Here is a 23,863-nt window from a genome sequence, read left to right on the forward strand (position 1 = left end):
CTAAAATCAGGACTAGACAAGGCTGTCCACTCTCTCCATACCTATTCAACATTGTACTTGAAGNCCTAGCCAGAGCAATTGGACAACAAAAGGAGATCAAAGGGATACAAATTGGAAGAGATGAAGTCAAACCTGGGATTCTTTTTAGTTTCACTTTCTTTGTCTTGTAGCTGATATCCTAGCATCTGAGAGAACTAGAACAGATCAAGAGAATTCAGGTTCTCTAAGGTTAGCAGTTACACTCTGATAACCTGTCTACAGAAAATATTTACAAAATGTTTTATAAGTAGAACTTAAAATACAGTCAGCAAGAGCAAATGCTTTTAAAAAGAATTTTGAAAAATAAGTACTTATAAGAATGCTTTAGGAGCTTTTACTAGCTTAATCTTCTTACATGTACCATCTTTAAGATTTTTCCCACCCCTGCCCTTGGGCCATAGTCCTTTGTGATTTACTTAGGCCTTCATGATATGTGCCCTTTTAACAACCTTCTTTTTCCACTGTAGAATAATTGGCTCACTTTTCTTAGAACAAATTTTTTTTACCATCGAAAGATCCTACCTTACATTTTTTTTTTTATTTTAGCATTCCTTTTCAAAAGCATATCTTCATATATTCTAATTTACATTTATCTTGCCACTATTTCTTGGTTCCATATTCTTTATTTTATTGTTTAGTATTATGAGAACATAAAATATAAAAATATTTTAAAATGACTTGCATACAAATAAATTCATGAAATGCATTCAGGTTTCCAAGGAGCTCTCTTGATGGACTGTTTGGCTAGTATACATAGAGCCTTGGGTTAGATGCCTAGTAACTGAACATGATGACATAAATAAGAAAACTCAACACTCAGGAAGTAGGATTAAAAGATCAAGCACACCTTTGGCCACATAGCAAGTTCAAGACTAGGACTACACCATTAATCGATTATTCAATAATTAACTTGTGGACAGATCGTTAAATTTAAATTTTCTTTTATTTAGCATATCCTAGAAGGATTTTAATGACACATATTTTTTAAAGGCTTTTTTAAATTCATTTTTGACTGTTTCAGTAAAGTCTGTGAGAATGCCATGGTCCAGGGAGACCTTGGCAAGATGCCAGAAGTTCCTTGGAAAGTGACCAAATTTCCATAAGAAACTAGGTAAAAGGGAGAAAAAAATACATATCATATGCAATCCTCTGATGGACTGTTGTATTTCTAAAGGAACCAGAGGAATCAAAACTTTTCCTTTTGTGCACGCTGGACAAGAAATTTGCTATTGAGCCGGGCGTGGTGGCGCACGCCTTTAATCCCAGCACTCGGGAGGCAGAGGCAGGCGGATTTCTGAGTTCGAGGCCAGCCTGGTCTACAAAGTGAGTGCCAGGACAGCCAGGGCTACACAGAGAAACCCTGTCTCGAAAAACAAACAAACAAACAAACAAACAAACAAACAAACAAAAAAAAAAAGAAATTTGCTATTGGTCCCGATATCAGCTTGGGCACAGTGTACTTATACATTCCCTAAGAAAGAAAAGAAAGAAGAAAGTACCTTTGTCACTGTTTTAAGGCCAGCAAGAAACATCATAAACAATGCAATTATTTTAATTTTATTTTTTTACTTATTCACTTTACATACTGCTCACTATTCCCCTTCCCAGTTAACCCCTCCCGTAATCCTTCCTTTATGCCCCACTTCCCTTCTCTCCTCTGAGCAGATGCCCTCAATCCCCAGCCATCCCACCAGCCCTAGCACATCAAGATTAGGAGGCCTCGGTCCAGCCCCTGTATGTTCTTTGGTTGGTGCTCCAGTCTCTGTGAGCCTCAAGGGTCCAGGTTAGTTGACTCTGTTGGTCTTACTGTGGGGTTCTTATCCCCTTTGAGGCCATGATCCTTCCTCCTATTCTTCCATAAGATTCCCCAAATCCATCCAGTGTTTGGCTGTGGGAGTCTGTATCTGTCTGAGCCAGCTGCTAGGGGGAAGTCTCTCAGAAGACATCCATGCTAGATTCCTGTCTGCACGCATAACAGAGTGTCATTAATAGTGTCAGGGATTGGTGCTTGCTCATGGGATGGGTCTCGGGTTGGTCAGGATATTAGATATTCATTCCTTCTTTCTCTGAGCCATCTCCAATCACTGCATTTCTTGTTGACAGTTTAAGTTTGGGGTCAAAAGTTTTGTGGGTGTGTTAATATCCCTATAGACCGAGGTTCCTGCTTGGACACAGGAGGCAGTCTCCTCAAACTCCATTTCCCCAATGCTGTGAGTCAAGGCTAAGAACTCTTATATAGGAAAGCATTTTCTTGTACTTTATCATCACGGTACTGCAGAAGCAGCTGAGGGGGTTTGTCTTGATTCGCAGGCAGAAGGGAGAGAGAGACACTGCACCTGACAAGGGCTTTTGAAATCTGAAAGTCCACACCCCAGTAACACCTCATTAATCAAGACCACACCTACTCTACAGGGCCACACCTATTCCAACAGGGCCACATCTCTTTATCCTTCTCCAAAAGTGCACTCCCTGGTGACTCAGCATGCAAATATAGGAGTCTATGGGGTGGTGGGCACACGTTACACTTTCAAACTACCACAAAAAAGGAAGGAAGGAAGAAAAAAGGGAGAGAAAGAAAGGAAAAGAAAGCACAAGAAAAGGAAAGGAGAGAGAGACATAGAGAGGGCCTGAGGAGACCTCACTGAATAAGAATTTATAAAGCTTTTCGGAGGACCAGAGTTTGGTTCCCAGCACCCATATGTGGCATCTCACGAACACCTGCAACTCTACCTCTATAATCCACCTTTCTCTTTTGGCATCTCTGAGTCCTTGCACTCATGTGCATATAGACACACACACACACACACACACACACACTTGTTATTAAAAATAAATAAAATAAATAAAATACTTGTGTTTCTGCTACATAAAACTAAAAGCTGAAGTTGAATCCTTAAATTGTGCTTTAGTCAGAGAACTTGTGACCTGACAAGACAGTACCTTACTTACCATCCTAATACCTTGTTCTGCATCACCAGCTTTATGGATTAAGGGTGGGTCCTATATAGGCAGTCAATCATTCCAGAACTCATTCATGTCTCTCTCGTGAGGTAGTCAGTAACATTTTAGTGACCTGTCATGTCCATATTTCTCCTGTAATCATTCCTTTCACTGATATTCTCCAGATATTTCTTGAAATGCTGAGTGAAGTTAGTGTCTGTCACCGTTAACCTTGTTCTTCTCCAGAGCATCTGGAGGGGTGAGGGGGTCTTAAATCAGCACAAATTGTTAGTAGTGTTTACATGGTAAGCTGTTAATATATGCATGTAGATTTCTTTCTGCAATGTGACATATAAGTGTGTCTTTGGAATTCAGATTATAAAAGGAATTACATCCCTCTATCTGTCCCTTCTACTCTGATTAGATTGATTAGTGGTCCCGAAAATTGTACAGTGATGACAGGAACGATGTGTTTTGTGTCAAATGAATTCTTTCAACAGAATAACCTAAATAAGTCTCTCTCTCTATTTCTCTCTCTCTCTCTCTCTCTCTCTCTCTCTCTCTCTCTCTCTCTCTCGGCAGCAATGAGAACTGAACCCAGCCCCTTGCAAATACCGAACATATGCTCTACTACTGAGCCATATCTGCAACCCTACATAGATATTTTATTATGTGATTGCTTTGGAGGACTTTTTGGGGTTTTTTGTTGTTGTTGTTGTTGTTTTGAGACAAACCCCCATTGTGTATCAAACTGAAGATTCTCTTTGTCTCTATTTTTCCACCCACAATTTTATTTCTTAGATTATAGGCATAATCCATACCCAAATCCTGGACAAGATTTTATTTTTGGTAACTTATTATAGTTTTAATTTGTTGACTCTCTCATAGTGGATTTGCCTATATAGAGTCTAAGTCTTATGGATTTTCTTAGTGCCTATTTAAAAAAAAATCATAGTTCTCATCTCAAGGGAAGGAGAAGACAGATTAAGCTGGACACATGTGACTGACTATGCCCCAGACACATAGATATAACTTGTCCCAAATAACATGTTCTAGGATGGAAACAGTTTCATGAAGTTTTTATAGTTAAAGAATAAAAATAAAAGTAAAAAAAAATCAAAGCTTTTTTCAAATTCATAATTGGAAGTGTCTGGTAGATGGCATACACCAAAAGAGATGGCTCTGCTGTAAGTCTCAGATGCTTTCTGATAGTATTTTTAACTTTTGGATCAGTGGAAGCTAGTGGTGTGTTAGATTTCAAAAGGAGAGTATAAAACCATTATAAGTTATAAGAATATTAGGTCAGATAGAGGTGAGCAATAAAAGGCTAAAAGGACTAAAGTTAGGCTGATGTCACTTGGCTGTAGATCCTAACACTCCAGCTTTCCACATCCCTGAGGTGCTAATCAGTCAGTCTGTACCAGAATACCAGACTTTGAGCTGTCTGTCACCCAATATCAGTAAGCAGAGGCAGGAGTTGAATCTTTCAGGGGTTCTTTACTCACAGGTAGCTGACAATCTAGAAACTACATCCTGAAAGGACAGCCTTCTCTTGCCTTTATCTTTAAAAGCTTGCATACTTTATAGGGTATCTCAGCAGTGATATAAAATCCTTCCAAAGCTTAGAACTAATCTTCCAACAACTTGTCAACTGGTGAACTTTGTCATAAAGAGTCTGCTCTTATTGACTCCTGTACTCTCTCTTATCATCATTCTCTGTGTAGTGGGATTTATTGATGCTCACCGGCATTGAGTCTCGGTATTCTGTTCAAGATGCCAGCTGAACTAGGTTTCAATTAAAGTTTAATGCACCACAATACCTTTAGCAATGTATCTTAGCTGGGTCACTCAAAACATTCAGATAATTAATACTAATGTGAAGTAATATAGAGTAGGTAATTAATGCTGGTTTTGATTTGTGTATTTGTTTTGGGGGGCTAGACCTGAGGCCATCTTTGTCCCTTATATAATGAAATTCTCTGGAAAACCACTATGCTGAAACATCAGAATCCCTAGAGAAAGTCGGGGAGATATAGAGTATTTCTGTTTCTTTACTAAGAAATCAGGTTTCTAGACACTATACGGGTGATTTACTCCTCCCCAGAGACCATTTCTGAATACCAAAAACATTAAGAGAGAAGGCCTCTGCCAAGTCATGTCCTGTTTTACCTATCTCACTTGTGCTTATTACCATCCAGCTCCACATCTAAATAGAAACAGTAACACAATTCTTCCCAGACAAAAAGTCCAAGAAAATGTGTATGGGTTTGAAATGCAAGGAAACTTAACTCTTTTCCTTGAAATCTTGGGTCTAGAAATATATTTCAGTGCTCAAAATCCTTGCGTCATATACATACGTTCCTGAGTACAGAACCCACATAAAAAATCATCTTACTAGCCTGCGTATGCAGTCTGTGAGTTTGGGGGGACAGAGAATTGAGATCCTTAGAGCTTATCAGTTGGATACTCTAAACAAACCGATGAGGTGTAGTCTCTTTATAGGCATTGTCTATAAGTTAAACATCAAAGAATATGACACTGGAAAATGATATCTGGTCTACTCACTCATGAGCATATATACCCATATATGTAGGTATACATGAACACATTTCACACGCACACACACACATGTATATATATACACACACATTTTTTATAAAATATTTTACATTAGCATAGCATTATGAAATGTGTTTAAACCTAAGATAAATTTAAGCAAGCACATCAAAATTGGGTTCAAAATAACTAGATTGTGGCATTGTTGTTCTTTTATGGAGGTTTTTTTTTTTTTTTTTTTTTGGCATCTGAACAGACTCATCATTTTTTTCTGAGAAAGAAACCATCATTTAGACTGAACTTTTGTTCCTGAGAAAGAGTGATGGAGTATGCACAGCTTACAATTTTATCAGACATCTAGGAAAAGTTGAGAATATACAAGTTATTATCAATATAGTGATTAGGAACAATAACATAGACATTGCTGGAAGAGTTTATATGTTAAATAATTATTACTTAACTAGTTCAGAAATTATTAAACAATTTTATTAAAAGTTTATCTACTGTAGCTATACTTCACAATTATTAAAAAACAGTACAACATTCTCAAGATGGGGGGACGTGTCTTGGAATTTGATGGAGTATTGTGGGTTTTTTTGTTTATTTTTGTTTTCTGTTGAATATAACTTTAGCTACTATAGTGGTAAAATGTCAGTGTTCACCAAAGCCACTAATATCAGTGGTTTCCAGGTCCTTCCTCTCTTAAACTAGAAGCATGAATTCCATAAGAAGTTACATCTTAGAAAGCAGCTCTACTAAGAAAGAAAACTTAAAGGAAGATTTCATTGTAGATAGAAAGCAAGCCGAACTTTTATTGGGTCAGAAAGCAAGTGTGTTAATGCTGATAATCTGTCTAGGTTCAATGAGGATTGTTGGTCAGAAAAAGGGAGACATGAAGCAGGTGAAACCAGTTGTCCCAATCACAGATCACAATGGGGCATGCAGTTGCCTCCTAAAGGCTGGGCTGGTGTTTCAGCACGCTCGCACAAGAGCTCATAAGTATTTAATTACACCAGTAGGCAGGTATGCCTAGTATAATCTTGTATTAAAGGAGAAGGAAGATTAAAGACCGGAAACCAGCACATAATAATCCAGTTTCTCTAAACATTCCGTTTCTAGATCTGGTAGGACAAAACTATCTTCAAAACCAATGATATCCTTAACTTGTGGCAAGACAGAACTACGTGTTTTCCAGGCACACACCAGATTCCCCACAGCTTCTCCAAAATGTCATGAGATTAGCTTTCCTCTAAATCATGACAATAGACTTCACTAGGAGCTTGGGGCACTAAGAACCTAAACTACTCAAGGGAACGGAGCAGAGCAAGAAAGACCATTTTGCCAGGATATGTTAATGCCCTGCAGTATCCACCATATTCCTGGCTTTGCAGATGAGAGTATGTTAGCAAGGTGATCCTTTAAGAAGAGCAGAGAGACAGTTAGGTTTAAGGTGGAGAGTATTTGTGGTAAAAGAATGGGGCAGATTAGACCAGTAAAGTTTTTTCTGTTGTTAGGACTGTAACAGCAAAAAGAGATAAAGTGAAAAAGGAAACTTTCATTCCACTTTGAATTGGCCCAAGAAATCAGAGTCTTTTTGAGCAATGGAAGCATATGCATGTGGAAAACAATACAATTCAAATTAATATAAGAGGAAACAGGGATCTGTAAATTCACACAGTTTGCACAAATATAAAAAACCCCACTTATGTAGCAAAAACATTTTGATATCATCTATGGTTTATAAGGATTAAAAACTTCAAAATATGGAGAAATTTACATCTATCATCTTCTTTTTCCTAAGGAAGACTTGACTTTTTATTTTACTCATGAAAAGTTAAGGTATATTTTATATCTATGTCAGTGCTAATACACTTGCATTTTCAAGCTGTTTTTCTTCCATCTATGTATGGCCATATGCCTACAAATTTTACCTTTACTCCCTATTAAAAAGAATCACTTCTGGTAACCTAGACTGGACGTTTTATAGTATAACACTTTATTTTGAGATATGTTTTCAGTAAAATATACTAAAAAATTTCCAGGTTTGCATACTCTTCTCTGAGATAAATTTGGAAGCAGGCAACACAGTGGAGCCAGAGCGTGAAATAATCAGAGAGAGATTAAAATAAACTCTAATTATATTAATTAATTAATTTATAATGATACTATATTAAGCTAAATTAAACAAGCCAACATATTGCTGATGTTCTTAATAAAAATATATTATTTTTCTCTGATTCTCTTTTCCACCTGCCCACTCCTTATTATAGTGGTAAGAAGAGGCACTTTTTAAACCGGAATTCTGGAATGTGACCTAGATTCTGACATGTACAGAAATTCTACAGTAAACATGTTTTGTTTTTCTCTGCTTCATTTTCTTCAGTAAAGTGCAAGTGGAAGAGATTCTTAAAGGACATTTTCCCACCTCTGGTTTGAGGAGATAACGCAGCTAGTTTTTTTTTTTTTTTTCACATGTAATGAAAGTGGGAAACCCCCCAAAACCAATTACCAAGTGAGAGAATGTGATCATTTTATTTTATTTAAATTTATTTAAACAACATTGTATAAAAGGTATAAAAATAAAGTAGTAAGAAAGGAAAGAATAAGATTAACTATAATATTTATTAATTGTAATATTGTTCTACTGTACTGTTCATGTCTGGGGAAAAGAGGCTTATTATATAATGTTATTTCTAAACTATTTAGCATTCACAATGTGTTTAGCAAATATTGAGGCTGAGAAATACATGTTAGGTATCAGCAATTATAAGAAACTTAATTAGATATATTAGTAAATGAATACATAAATAAGTGCTATAATTGAATGCACATGTTTTGGTAGATATAAAAGGCCCTATGAAACTTTATTTCACAAGTATTTAAAAGTTTCACTAGGTGGCAGGCTTAGCTAATACATTATTACTTAGTTTAAAATAATAAATGTAAGTTCATTTATGTATAAGAGCCAAGGCACATACATCTTGCTGCAAATAAAACTTCAAGTGTAAAAGCAACTCAAATACAATCAGGTCCTGCAATTTTAATTACTATCCATACATTCTTAGCATTCACCTCTTATACATATATATTTCTATTGCATCTAATAAGTTAGAGGAAGAAGCCATGTACAAATACATACAATTCACAATTCATTGGAAAATAAAAATTCTCTAAAAGATGAACTACATTTCTATTATTTAGAAGCTGTATTTGCCTCAGAAGTTATTAATGCACTAGTGTCTTGCTGTCTCTTCATATAGGAGCAGTCCATTGCTACAGTTTATCAGTATGTTAACTAATCTGCATATCTCTTCATAGTTAGTTTGCAGAGGGTTAAATCATGAGTATTTCACTTTCATACCTCTTTATATTTTCAAAGACCAGAGAACTCTAATAATAGAATTTTGTCAAGTCTTTGTTTTATTAGATGTTAGACAGCAGACCTCTCTTCAAAGACCAATATAACAAGCCTAGCACTCTGTATGATAGGTGAGTGGTGGACTTAATATTTCGAAAATAGAGTTTTTAATATGTGAAACACCATCATATTGATAGATACTCTTAATAATATATTATTGTCTTTAATCATCCAGGTTTCTTTCCCACATGCCCATTCTTTGTTATACTGATTTTAAAAAAGGCATTTTGAATCTGAATTTTGGAGTATTAGCTAGATTCTGACACCTACAGAAATACAGTAAACATGTTTTATCTTTCTGCATTTCAGTTTCTTCAGTAAAATACCCATTGTAAGACATTGCCTTAAGGAGAAAATCAGGCTCTTTCTCTTGATTTGCAATAGATGTTGGAAACCCCCAACAGCCAATCATCAAATACCAATCAAGAGGATATGGTTTGGGCATTTGACCAATAGTAGATTTGCTAAATCCACCAAGAGCAGTCAGAGCCACAAAGACAGCTACAAGAATAGTTCTATAGATCTGAGCTCATGCAGTGTTTTGGCACAGATCAGTGCAAGTCTGCAGACACTGAAGATAGAGTCAGACTAAGCCAACTGCCTTATAGTCTTGCACAAAAGGAGGTATAGACAGAAAGAACAAAGAAGGGAGTTCAAATATAGAGTGCAGCATTTAGTGTCTAAAGAAGTCACAAGAATTTGTGTTAATTGAGTCACGTTAATTATATTACTTATTCACTTAAGTAATGACTTCACATTACTTGATATTGATTATGACATCCCATATGTTAAATGTATTTAGTGATATTGTTTAATTCATTAAATTGATGACTTTGAAATTAAAAAAACTGAAATGAGTTTAAGTAGTTTACTAGTCTAAAAATCAACTGACTTTTTTTCTCTTTTTTTTTCCTCTTATAATTTTTTAAAGAACCTTTGCAATAAAGGGGTTTATATAACAAACTACTACTTGTGATTTGGAATTAAAATATGAAGATGCTGAAACTATCCCAAGATTATTTGGTATACACACATTATAAAACTGCTTTAAACTAAAAAGGAGAACTCTTGTCTAATACGAACCCATCATCCCAACTGCCTGAAAAAAAACTGCAGAAAATGTGTCACAAAATGTGTGTTTTTAAAGGAAGTATAATGAGATATAACAAGATATTTATAGCAAGAGTAGTAAGTCCTGAAAGGAACATCTAGACTTCCAGATATTATTATTTCATAAAAGTAAATCCCCTAGGGTATGGGGCAATAGATAGTGTGAAATTCAAATGCCAGGGGCGTTAGGGAAGGATTTTCACTTCAAAAGATTTAAGACTTCACATTCTAACTGGATTCTAGAGGATGTATAAAAAAATAGCCTTGATTTTTCAGCATGTAAAGGTTGAGGAGAAAAGTAAACAAGAAATCAACTGCATCTGAGGCAGAAAGGCTAAGGAGAGAGAAAAGCTGAAAGAGCATTAAGGCCTCCACTAGACATAGCAGCAATTTGGTCCTGCAGACTAGGGCCTGCTATGTAGTCAGGCTCCCTCCCTCCCTTCCTTTCTCCCTCCTTCCTTCTCTCTCTCCTTTCCTCCCACCCTCCTTTTCTCCTTCTCTGGCTTTCTTCCTATTGTCCCTCCCTTCCTCTCTTACTCCCCCATGCACACTACTACTACTACTACTTGTAATATTAATAATAGAAACATTTAAATTCCTTAAGTATACTATCCATTGTCTGCTGCTTGGCAAAATGTTTCACAAACTGTCCATAATCTTCAGAATGCACTTTCTTATATAACATTCAAAACAGTGATATGTTACACAAATGAAATTACTGTGTTTTTTAAATGTTAATCCTAATAAAAGGGAATTAAATCAGGTCATTGTTTACTGGTAGTATTTACTTTACCCTTACTACATGTTACTTACATAAAGAAATAGGATCTGCCTGTCATCAAAACTAAGATAAAGGCATCATACTCCCTACATAATAAACCCCAAATGACAGCAAGGATTTAGGCTCTCCTAGTTCAAGAAGAGGATGGACAGGTTTCCCATAGAACTGTGAAAGAGGCTGTTCTGAAGGATAGTTTCAAGTATCAACATGAATGATCAAGACAGGCCTTGGAAAGAGACCTGAGAGAAAGTCATCATGAATAGTTGTCACATGCTAGGAACAAGTCCCTGTAACCTGCTCAAGTGTTAACTTTCCACTATTGCCTGGCAGATGAGAGAGATTTTAGTAACTTTCTATCAGAATCAGGAAATATTAGGCCTCAGGAAATGTACAAACCAACCTCAGCTCTATGGCTCAGGGATAGTGGTCCTCTTTTCAAACAAGTACATTCTTTTGTAAAGTGCTGTCAAGCTATCAGCAGCTGAAGCAGGAGTGCCCTAAGCATTGGCTTTACTATGAAATGAGAGCAGAGCAGAGCAGAGCAGAGCAGAGCAGAGCAGAGCAGAGCAGAGCAGAGCAGAGCAGAGCAGAGCAGAGCAGAGCAGAGCAGAGCTTTGATTTGGTTTTGAGAGTTCAAAGAGATAGATTATGTATCCTGTTTTCTATAAGTGCTAATCCTTGTGTTTAGGGATGAGTTCAAACTACTAGTAGCCATTTTAAGTGGTCCTTGCTTAGTTTAACCTAAAAGACACTGTTTCTTGGAGGGGAAGGCATATTACCATAGAAAATAACTACATAACTACCGAAGTATCCCAAAATAGAATCAGAAAAGCCACAAGTGATAGATGAAGATCAGATTAGACCAGAGCAACAGAAGAGTCAATTACTGTAACATCAAGATTCATTTCTCCATGAAAGTGAACAATTAAGTGAGTGTTTGTGGACTTGTGAGATTTTGAGTGTATGAAAATAAGACATAAAAAAGAAAGTAGTACAAAAAAATCTTAGCTTATTTTTAACATCATTATTAATGCTTTAAACTTGGCTTCAATTCATTGGTGAAATTTGCCTGAATTATAGTGTTTTCTTATCTCAGATGTTCATTGTACCAGGATTTGACCTTTAGAAAAAATACATTATTATACTAGGCAGCCATAGCTTTAGAGAACTCATAGAATGGCCAATAAAAGCATCAGCAATTCTCTTTTAGCAATCCAAATATCTGTATATTTTATTTTAATATCATTTACAAAGTAATCTTAATAACTTCTTAAATCAACTTTATGAGTTCCTCTTCCATGCAGTTTCATAATTATGGAGATAAAATGTCTAATAAAAGGAGAATTATTGAATTTATTTTTTCCTCACAGTACTAACATGTTGGTTAAAATATTGGGAAAAATAGTGTTTCATTTTTCTTGTAGTTTACGGATCATTTTATGTGGTAGTGCCTGCTGTTATAATTGGATATAGTTTTATACCTAAGGCTAACAATCACTCATTCATAAATATGTTATTATAAAAACATGCCATACTGGATTATTAGTGTGATGTAATTTTTCTTTAATTTAGGTTGTTTTCAAGTCTCAGTATCATCACTGAGCTTACGCATCCAGCAAATATGAGATTCATGCAATTCAGAGCCAAGGATTGTTACTCTCTCGCGCTTTCAAAACTGGAAAAGGTAAGACCAATATTAAGACAGATTGACCATTTTGGATGGTCAATTATGGATGATATACCCTAAAAGAATAACATACTTTGGTGATTTCTTGCTGCAGCCATATAAGTGGTGCAGCCTGAGAAAAAGCAAAGTTTGATGCTCACCTAGATGAGGGATATACCACAGCAGTGCTGTGGCAGGGCATCTGAAAGTGAAAACCAAGAGTAAAATGCACTAAGGACTGGAAATCTGGTTTAATAAGAGTATTACAATGAGGTTACCTAATTAGGACCAGATGATGATGAAGCTTAATGGATCAATGACTTCACCAAGTCATATTCTATAGATGTTAAGATTTGGTTTTCCTTCTCAGGAATCAAGCTGGATGTGGTGTTCATGACTTCTCAAATTTTGGGTAATGTTAGACGGGTACACAACTTCTCACACAGAGATTTATGACTCAGCAATTCACATAGACTGTAAATACCTACTCAGGAAGTTAGAGACTACCTCATCAACAGATGTTTCATGATTCTACAAATGTCAGGAACAAACATCAGTGTTTCAGCTCATTCTCCTCTTTGATGAGCTGCCTCAAGTGCAGATAGTCAGACTAACTTAGTAATACAAATACACAACAGTTTACTTATGTGATGTTTGGGACAAGTACAAGGCCAGTTGAATAGAGTCAGATAAAATATATGGCCTCAGCGATGAGTTTCACCATTTTGACAGAAACTGCCTGAAGTTTGTGAAGATATATGTTGCTAAAGGGGTTTTGGTTCTCTTTGTATATTTCTATCTCCATAGCAAAACATATACTATGATACTCCACTCCTACTATATTCTTCTATGGGTTTAGAGGAGTCATGGGTATTCTCTGCTTACTGACATGGACAATAAGCTTGATATGATCTAAATAAGTCTTTTTTTTTTCCATTTAAAACTCTAAGTGACTTTTTTATTTTTGTTTTAGATTTGTCTATGGGGGTTAAATGTCTTTCAAGATTATACAGCTCTCACATCCATGTTGTATGGGAAACAGAGCCATGAGTGTTCAGAACAAACAACTTCCAGGCTACCACTACACTTTAATACAGTAAAGGATGTCTAATGAGGGATAAATAGACCATATTTCCACAAACAAATCCAGCAGTTAGGAGTCTGGGTAGAATTGTTGATGACATGTATTTTAGCATTGTCTGGACAAGTGATGTAAGATGGCATAGTAATGAAGAAGCCAGACTCTAGGGTTAGACTGGTCCAACCTTTAATGAGAAGTATCTCAGTAATGGATCCTGGATTAATTATTTCCTTCTAGCTTTGACATTCTTATCTGGTAAATGGGACTAAAAATAAATAATGGTATGTAAATGTATGGCTTATAATAAAGGTGAAACAGCCCAGTATTTTATTTAACAAGAATTTTAGTTATAGTAAAGGGGTAAATTATATTTGTTTATATTGTCACAAATAAGGACCCCAGTCTCTACAACTACTTATTTGTATAAACACTTGATGTGGAAATATCATAACTGTAGATAATATTTTCAGTAAATATGAGTTGCTGAACTAGTTTAATTAAATATTTCTTCCATTAAGTATAAAAAGGCAAAATGAAGCTTTGTATTATCTTTGTTTATGCAGTTAATTAAAAATCAAATCTAGTGACAAATTAGAAATCCTTTCTAAAATTATAGAAAACTTTACTTGGGTATGGAATACAATACAAAGTATAACAAATTATGCTAATTACTAAGAAGGTTAGAAATATATCAATAATTCATATGTAACATTTAAATATCCAATAGCATACCTTTTGAGTGTGTATCAGCCAATTATCTATCAGTGCTCATTATGGAAAAAAATCAAATCTGTGTATCTTTGCAACAAGCAAGAAGTTATGTTACTTAGCAACAGGTCCTGCTGAACACTCATGAGAATCCATCTGTGGAATCCCATTGGATTAAAAGGAAGATTTATTATGAGATTTATTGTCCAAGAGAGAGGTCAGTTCTGGAAAACTTGTTAGGGTACTGCAGCTAGAGGAAGTGGAAAACCTGCTTGTTGATTGGATTACAGAAAGCAGGAGTCCTGCGATCTCTGCAAAGTCACAGTCGGTTTTCCTGGTGATGTATCACTGTCTATGTGTGAAATGTTGCTCTTGTGATAATACACGAAGGGGAAATTGGTGCTGCTTCTTGGGGTTCTTAATATTATTTATAAAAACTTTAACTGGACTCCAATGGAAGTTCAAGGGCAATTTTATTGATGTTTAAAAGAGAAAACACTCGAAGGTAGTCAAGTTATACATAGAGAATATATTGCTATGTTTGCTCATTAAAGTTTGTCCTGGCAAATTTCTGTCTCTAGGGATAGACAGCTTCAGATGTTCAAAGTCTAGAAAGAAACCTATGGAATGAGTAGTTTTTTTTTTAAAGTTAAATATTTGTATTATGTAGTAGTAGCAGTAGTAATAGTAGTCATGGTCATTGTCCTTTGTGTGTGTGTGTGTATGCATGTTTGTGTGTGCACAGGTGGGTATATACATATACATGTAAGCATGTCTTGCTACCTGTAAGCTACACTGTACCTCTGCGGCATAGAAGGAAACATTCCCTGTCATGTATCCCCTCCCAGTGTGGGTTCCAGGGTTCAACTGGGTTGTAGGCTTCTCTAGCAAGTACTTTTACCAAGTAAGCCATGTGCCAACCCTGGACCAAAAGTGTTCTGGAGTACTCTCAGAAGACTTCACCTCCATGAATTGTGTGGATTTCTTAAGCGCCCCAGAGAGGCCTGCCTGGTTCCAATGCTTTATCAAATGCACAGGTGACAAGTGCTTATCCTGAACTCCATCATCACAACAGCACATCAACACAATTACAGCTTCAGGTTCAAAACAGAAAAATAGCTGAAAGCAGTATCACTGGACCGCAACTTTCCAACTGACATTTTTGAAAATGTGTCACCAAAAATTTCATGATGATCCCTGGTCACATAATGCAGTTGCTAAACCTTGTCTTCTGTTCCCTGAGGCTTACTTCAAGCTTCTTGCTACACTACATTACTCATATCAGCTCAGTATATATATATATATATATATATATATATATATATATATATATATATATATATATTAAGATTATATAACTTACTCCTTAGGGCAACTGAAAAAAATTCAAAGAATTTTTAGACTACAGCTTCTTCCCTAAAACTTAATAAACTCATGCATTTGTTTCTGATTGATTTCACAGCCAGACCTGTTCTCATAATTCCTTCCCGAATGTAGATTTTGTGTCATTTTCTACTTGTCTCTGCAATCCATGTTTTTCTCTAGTGTTCATGGGAGCTGGTTTCAGGTTATCGAGACAGTAACTTCAATATGCCATTGGTTTAGTCAAACGTGTAGTGACATCTAATGAGAGTTTGAGAAATGCAGTCCATATATGTCAAGAAAAAAACTAGCCAGTAGTAAACTGGACAGTCAGTGTGCTCCTGTCATACACAACATGTCTCCTTCAAACTTGAACATCTTACTATTTTGCATTTTTAATCCATTTGCTATTGTTTCACTGTTTTTGTTTGCTGAATAATTATCTTTCTTAGACATTTCTTGTAGAAAACATGCTACCCAGCAAGTATCACAACAGAGTCTGAGAGATAGGGAGACATGGACCAGGTGAGTGGAAGTAAAGAAACAGAACAGAAAGGCAGGAGAAGTATTTTTTCCACTCTTTCCAGTGTATCTTTTGATACATATGCAGCTAGAGTCAAGTGCTCCGGGGTACTGGTTAGTTCATAGGATATATCTTATATTAATGTCACATGCAGACAAACACACACACACACACACACAATACACAAAAACTCATATACCATTCACAGATATACAAACTACATACAGACACACACATACAAACACAGACACACACACAGACACACACACGCCATTTATTCTTGTGATGTATGAATAACTTTCTTCACAACTGCTTCCTTTAACATGGCCAGTTACCAATGATAAAATAGACTTTACAATCATTTTACTTACACAGTGATGTGAAATGCTGAGTGTTAGATCTGGATTGATGGGAACAATGTATAATAAAGTAAGAGACTAACCTCTACATCACCAGACTGTCCTTTAATAAACACAATGAAGGACAATAATCTTCCCACCCAAGAAGGAACAGCAGAGAATTGATATCATAATGGAAAGAGTCACATACAAACTTTTGTAGTTATTGGAAAGCCAAAGAATGCAGGAAGAATCTTACTAATAACTAAGGATGAATTGTGTGGGAGCTTTAGGAAAAATGTTAAAATTCTGTGTTCATTATGTGAAAGCCATAGGAATATTTTTTTCACATCATCTTAAATAGTACTTAAATTAAATTAAATTGAGTTAAAGGGAATGGATTATTTTTAGTCAACCACTGTGGGTGCACAAAATGCCTTGCCAAAAAATTGCCAGTTTTAAAAATAAACAAAACACTTAGGAATTATTATATGATAGGTAACACATGTATTAAACTCCTAAGACAATATTATTTAACTTTGCACCTTTCTGTGCAGACAACTAACTTAAATAGTTTTCATTAAAAATTCAGGAACTATAATTGCAAAATTGAATTGTGGTACTGAATGCCAATAATGGGTTGGATTAACTAGTAAAGGATCATGTAGTTTTTAAAAACCCTATTTATTCTTTTCTTGTGAAATGTTTCAAATGAATTCGAAGAAATATGATGTTTTATTTCTTTACAAAAGGTGACAAATATTATTTTTATGAATAATATTCACATTGGGCCCTTACGTGGATGATGAATAGCCCTAGTGTGGAGTAAGGTACAGCCTTACTGGAGGAAGGACATCACTATGGGTCTGGACTTTGAGGTCTCAGAAGCCCAAGTCAATTCTCTCACTGCTGCCTGTGGTTCAAGATAAAGAACTCTCAGCTCCTTCTCTAGTATCAAGTCTGCCTCTACACTGCCGTGTTTCCTGCCATAGTAATAACAGACTAATCCTCTGAATTGTAAGCCAACCCCAGTTAAATGTTTTCTTTATAAGAGCTGCTGTGGTCATGGTGTATTTTCACAGAAATAAAATTCTAAGACATTTTCCAAATTGTATACCCTTGATCTTTTTTAGTTCTTGTATTGCTCTAGGTAGAACTTCAAATACTATATTGAAAAGACATCGGTAGAGTGGGCAGCCTTGTTTTATTCCTGATTTGAGTTGCCTTTGGTGGAGCAAGGGGTTTATGCCTGGATAGGATGACTTAGGCTGGGGTTCTTGGTGCTGGTATAGCCTCTGGTTGTGAAGGCTGGGGAAGTGTTGGTCATTCATGAGCTGGGGGCTTCCCTGAAAATCTTCATGCTAGTATAGCCTCTGGAGGAGCAGGGTCTGCTGGAAGTGTGTACCAGGATGTGGGGATAAAGAGAGGTTGAGAGGAAGGACTTTAGGGAGAAATCTGGGACAGCACTGGGGGAGTGTTGGTAAGGATGGTGGTGAGGTTCATCTAGGGTTCTTGGTACTTCTGCACTAGGTGTGGGAAAGAAAATAGTGACATAGAAAGGAGAGGATATTGATGATAAATTGAGATGGCCCTGGGTTAGTGCATACTTGGGGATCTGGATACTAACTTGTGTTCTGGTGGAGCAGAGGGATTCCACAGAAGTTTTGGGCCATTAAATGGTGACCAAAAAAGGAAAGGCTGTTAGAGGTAGACTAGGACAGCTTGGGCAGTGTTGGTGGTCTACAAACAAGAGGAGAGAGGCTTACCTGGGTATCTGGGTGCTGGTTTGCCCTCTGTTGGAGTAGGATGCTTCTGTCAATGGTGTGGACTGGAACAGTTTTTTGAATTAATCTAACTTTATATCATATATTCTCATCAGGATTGAGTCAATTGTTCAAGAGTTTATTTGCTAATATTTTGAACACCAGTAGGACAGAAACACTGCTGCAAATTGTTTGATTCATTTTTGTTCTAAAAAGTGAATAACACAAAGGGAGAAAATGATGAATGCGGAAGTAATCACACATAACATAAAAGCATTCCTGTGGAGCCTTTTCAGAGTTAGGTAGCATCAGAACCTCTAAATAAGGAGAGCTCTTGGGATGCTATGGAAAGCAATGTGCTATGTAAGCAAAGAAGAGTATTCTCCATGGTGTCTTAGAACCCATTAAAGGAATACATTTGCAGGGCTTCACCAGATATCTATATGACTCCTTAGTAGCTCTCACTGAAAAGTCCTCATCAGATAACCTGAAAAGACCATTGGAAGCGGATATTGGTGACCCAAACTTTGGCCACTAAAGATGCATCATGCCTAAGGACATGAGGGAGATGACTCCATGAGATTTATTATTTCATGTAATTGCTATCATAATTCTATACTTATTAAAGGGGGACATGGTGGGGTTAAGTAGGAAGTATTAGAAGTAATTTCAGTTATTCATAAAGAAATAAGGAATGTCTGGCAGGGTGATTCTGATGATGGAGCCTCAGAATTCTGAACAAGAAATGACTGTTAAAATGTGTATTCAATTACTTTAAATAATATTAATATTGTAGAATGTATTATATAGATGGTACTATGTGAAGTATATGGTATATATGAAGATATGTATGTATGTTCAAATTATGGGTATTGATGTTCATAAATTCATGTCTTAGTTTGTATTTCCATTGCTGTGATGAGACACCATATCCAAGTCAACTCTTATAATGGAAAACATTTAATTGGGGCTGGCCTACAGGGTCTGAGGTTCAGTCCACTATCACCATCATGCTGGAGGGGCTAAGAGTTCTACATCTTGTTCCAAAGACATCTAAGAGAAGAATGCTGTCTTCTAAGAAGATATGAGAAGGGTCTCAAAATCCACCCTATAGTGACACATTAACTCCAACAAGGCTGTACCTACTCCAACAAAGCCACAGCTCCCAAAAGTGTCACTTCTTTGGTTCAGCATACTCAAACCACCATGATATGTATGCATATGCATGAGTGGAAGTCAGAGCACAATGTGTAGTAGACAGTTTTCTTCTCACACAATTGCAATCTTTGGAATTAAACTTGGGTCATCAGGTTTCATGGCAAGTGCTTCTATTTGCTGAACTATTTCTAAAACCAAAGAAGTAAAAATGTTAAAAATGAAGAAAGTTTTAAGGAAACAGAGTTTAGTCAAAAGATTTATCTTGAACTTCATAAAAGGTTATCTGTGAGAAAACAAAGAAATAAATGCAGAGTCAAAGAGCCATCTAAAATGAAATGGTGATGTCAAAATTCAGGCAGACTTAAATTTCCATGTTTTGGGGCAAATACTTTAAGAATGTTGTGTAGGTCATACGTAGCAGTCAGGCAGCTCAGTCTTCATGGCTGCCTTGTCTGGCCTCAGTGGGAGAGGATACCCATAATCAGGCTGAGACTTGATGTGCCAGAGTGGGGAGATACCCAGGGGGACCCCACCCTCTTCACAGGAGAAGAGGAGGGAGGTTGAGGGGAAAGATTCTGTGAGTGAGGGATCGGAAGTAGGAGCAGCATTTGGGACGTAATAAATAAATAAATGGATGAATAATCATAGTAAAAAAGAAAACATGTTTAAATTCTTTTAAAGAATGTTGTATAGGTAAATGTTAAGAAAAGCTACTAGAAATGAGGACTTTGTTTTCAGATGTCAGAGAGGAAATTAAGTCATGTAAAAGAATTGTATTTCAGAGAGGGGACAGAAGCCAATAATTTGTTCCAATGAGTCTTGATTTGCTTTGCCTCCCACACTGTTCTATTACATCCAAAAAATGCCATCTCTTTCCGTATGGTATTGGATTGCCACATAGCAAACAAAATATCTGCCAGAATGAAATTTCTCATTCCAAGAAAAGCATTTATATGTGATACTCAAAAGACAGGTATGAGCAAATGAATCAAATCACCTTAAATCTTTAAGCAATGATTTAAGGATCACATACTTCTTTTAAGTGCTTTAGATAAATGCTTATCAAGAAAATAACTCTTTAATAAAGCTTGACTTGGGTAAAAAATTCTGTTTGGAAAGAAAACTTCCTGCTTAGTGTGAGAATGGAGCTGAAGGCCTTGCAGAGGATATACAAGTACTCTACTTATGAGCTGTATACTCATGTTAATGAGAATTTATTTTGTTTTTTTTTATTTTGTTATTTTATCATTTTAATGAGAATAGAATTAGATCACATCACCTTACTCCCTCCCTCTCTCCCTTTTCACGTTTTCCTCTATGTTCCTCCCACTCTGAAGCTAACAGCCCTTTTTAGTTTTATTATTATTGTTACATAAATACATACACATATGCATAGTATCCAAAGATATGGAGGTCATTTTGTTATTCATTTTTTATTGTTAATTATATGGCTTCAAATTAACACCTCTGTATTTGATAAAAAATAAAGGGTAATTTTTCCCCTTTGAACAATTGTTAGTTAACTGTAACTTTTTGTCTAGGGGTGGGAGCCCATGAAAATTCCTCCTTCTACAACTTTATATCTATTAATATTGGCACTGTTCTGGTGTTATTTATACTGTTATTTCTAAAAGAGACAGTTTCATAGCAGAATTTCTGGTATTCTACCTCTTACAATCATTCCTCCAGTACTTTTGTGATGTTCCCAAAACCATAGATGTGAGATCTGTAGTGTGGGTATATCTGTTGAGGTTGGTTTTCGTTGGATCCATTGATCTCTGCATTGTGATTTACCTGATGGTCTCCATCTGCTGTAGAGAAGCTTCTTAGATGATGAATGTTAGTTACACTTATCAATCAAAGGAAGCGTTCAAGAAAAGAGGGATTGAGGTTCAGAGATCTGTAGCTAAGCCAAAGAAAAGGTGGTTCATAAAACATAGTTCCATTTTTAGGATGATTGTTATGCCTGCATGTGCTAGAATCAATAGTATAAATAATTAGTATGACATAAAATATTGTAGAGGAATTTTAATCCAACAACATGGCTGCTGCTCTGGCAGGGAATTGTTAGACTGTCTAGGTCTATGTGATCCAGCTTGACTGTAGGCATGCTCTAGATGACAGAAAGATCTGGCTAAATACAGACAAACCCATAATGCACACCTTTACTCTCCAACAATGAAGGTAAGTTTAGTTTGTAGAAGGAACCAAACATGTTTGAAAAAACCTATAATTAAGGAACAAAGTAATGAATGAGAGCAAGATCTAACATAATAAGTCAGAGATAGGATATTCCCAACTCTCATGAGAACAGAAGGGAAAGAAAGGCTACGTAAGATCAGCACAGGGGTATGCATATGTGGACAGTTTTTACAGAAACAAGTTGGAGAAAGAACAAGTTAGAAACAGGTGAACACAGAATTGGTGAAAGAGTGAGGAGGAATATTAGAACATATTGTCAAAGTTAATATGAGACCAAGCAGAGCAATTCATTAAGAAGCTGAGAGAAGCCAGATTAAATCAGTCAGCCTGGAAGATTAGATTGTATGGGGGCCTAGGGATAGTTAGAACAGAGAAATGTTATGACCTCAAACTAAGCTGTGTATTTGAACAGCTTGGGTATGGCTTTCATCTCATGGCTCCATCTGAGCAACTAAAAGCAATATTTATATCTGGTTCCCATCAGTTCAAATAAAAACACCCTTTACAAAATGCAGAACAAACAATACTAAAGGAAGGTTAAGTTACAGAATAGAAATTAACAGGACACTCCTTCATATCTTCAGAGTTCCATTAAGTAACTCCAGTGAGGCAAGAGAGGTATTAAGTGTCCCTCCTTTTCTTTTCCTATTTTTTAATTTTTTAAATTAAAAGCCTTAGTATCTTCAATAAGTTTTTGATGTATATGCAGTTACTAAAAATTGAACAGTGTGCTCAAATGAATTTCTTTGCCCATCTGTAGACTACATGTTGTTATTGAAGTGTTTGTAAATAGCAGGAATAAAATATATGGTCTATACTCTCATGAGACTGAGAGTGTAGTGGAGACATATAATCAATAAACAACTTTCTAGAAAGAAGTAAGGAGTTATAGATTTCAACTGTGTAACGCAAGTAGTTGAAGATCATATTCAAGACTAATTGGAGGGGACTGTTCTAAGGTGGCAAGCCTCTGTGGGGAAGTAAAATTTTTGTTACAATAACAGCCAAACCAGTGAGGTAAAATGATGGGAAGGCACATTAAAGGAAGAACACATGAATTATTTAAGCCTACAAAGAATTTAGCATATTAAAAGAATGATGATAGACTATAATATTTTCTAAGTGGTTACTATATTTATTATGTATAGATACTTTATTTATTGCAATCACAATGAGAAATGAATGAAATAGAAAAGACAGTAAGTAAAGTCTCTGAAGTCATAATGACTAAGGAGAATCACTGGAATCTAACCTTGTTATATATTTCTGTCAATCGCCAAACCATTCCACGATGCACTACCTGTTTGTCATTTTTTTTAATTATTTTTTTATTAGGTATTTTCCTCATTTACATTTCCAATGCTATCCAAAAAGTCCCCAATACAGTCCCCACCCCCACTCCCCTACCCACCAACTCCCACATTTTGGCCCTGGCATTCCCCTGTACTGGGGCATATAAAGTTTGCAAGTCCAATGGGCTTCTCTTTCCAGTGATGGTCTACTAGGCCATCTTTTGATACATACGTAGCTAGGGTCAAGAGCTCTGGGGTGCTGGTTAGTTCATAATGTTGTTCCACCTATAGGGTTGCAGTTCCTTTTAGCTACTTGGGTACTTTCTCTAGCTCCTCTATTGGGGGCCCTGTGATCCATCCAATAGCTGACTGTGAGCATCCACTTCTGTGTTTGCTAGGCCCTGGGATTGTCTCACAAAGACATCTAAATCTGGGTCCTTTCAGCAAAATCTTGCTAGTGTATGCAATTGTGTCAGCATTTGGAAGCTGATTATGGGATGGATTCCTGGATATGGCAGTCTTTAGATGGTCCATCCTTTCGTCACAGCTCCAAACTTTATCTCTGTAACTCTTTCNATGGGTGTTTTGTTCCCAATTCTAAGAAGGGGCACAGTGTCCACACTTTGGTCTTCATTCTTCTTGAGTTTCATGTGTTTAGCAAATTGTATCTTATATCTTGAGTATCCTAAGTTTTTGGGCTAATATCCACTTATTAGTGAGTACACATTGTGTGGGTTACTTTGTGATTGGGTTACCTCACTCAGGATGAAGCCCTCCAGTTCCATCCATTTGCCTAGGAANTTCATAAATTCATTCCTTTTAATAGCTGAGTAGTACTCCATTGTGTAAATGTATCACATTTTCTGTATCCATTCCTCTGTTGAGGGGCATCTGGGTTCTTTCCAGCTTCTGGCTATTATAAATAA

The 23,863-nt window shown here is 36.3% G+C and overlaps 1 protein-coding gene across 5 annotated transcripts in view; it reads left to right on the forward strand.

The window, feature by feature from the left end:
- Positions 1-23,863, forward strand: part of Kcnt2 (potassium sodium-activated channel subfamily T member 2) — a 350,913-nt gene that overhangs the window by 285,483 nt on the left and 41,567 nt on the right. For all 5 annotated transcript variants that reach the window (XM_029477031.1, XM_029477035.1, XM_029477039.1 and 2 more), the window contains one exon: positions 12,417-12,528. In XM_029477031.1, coding sequence (XP_029332891.1) covers positions 12,417-12,528 — 112 coding nt within the window. The remainder of the gene's footprint in view (positions 1-12,416; positions 12,529-23,863) is intronic.

This window comes from Mus caroli, chromosome 1, assembly GCF_900094665.2.
Source record: "Mus caroli chromosome 1, CAROLI_EIJ_v1.1, whole genome shotgun sequence".
Classification (NCBI taxonomy): domain Eukaryota; kingdom Metazoa; phylum Chordata; class Mammalia; order Rodentia; family Muridae; genus Mus; species Mus caroli.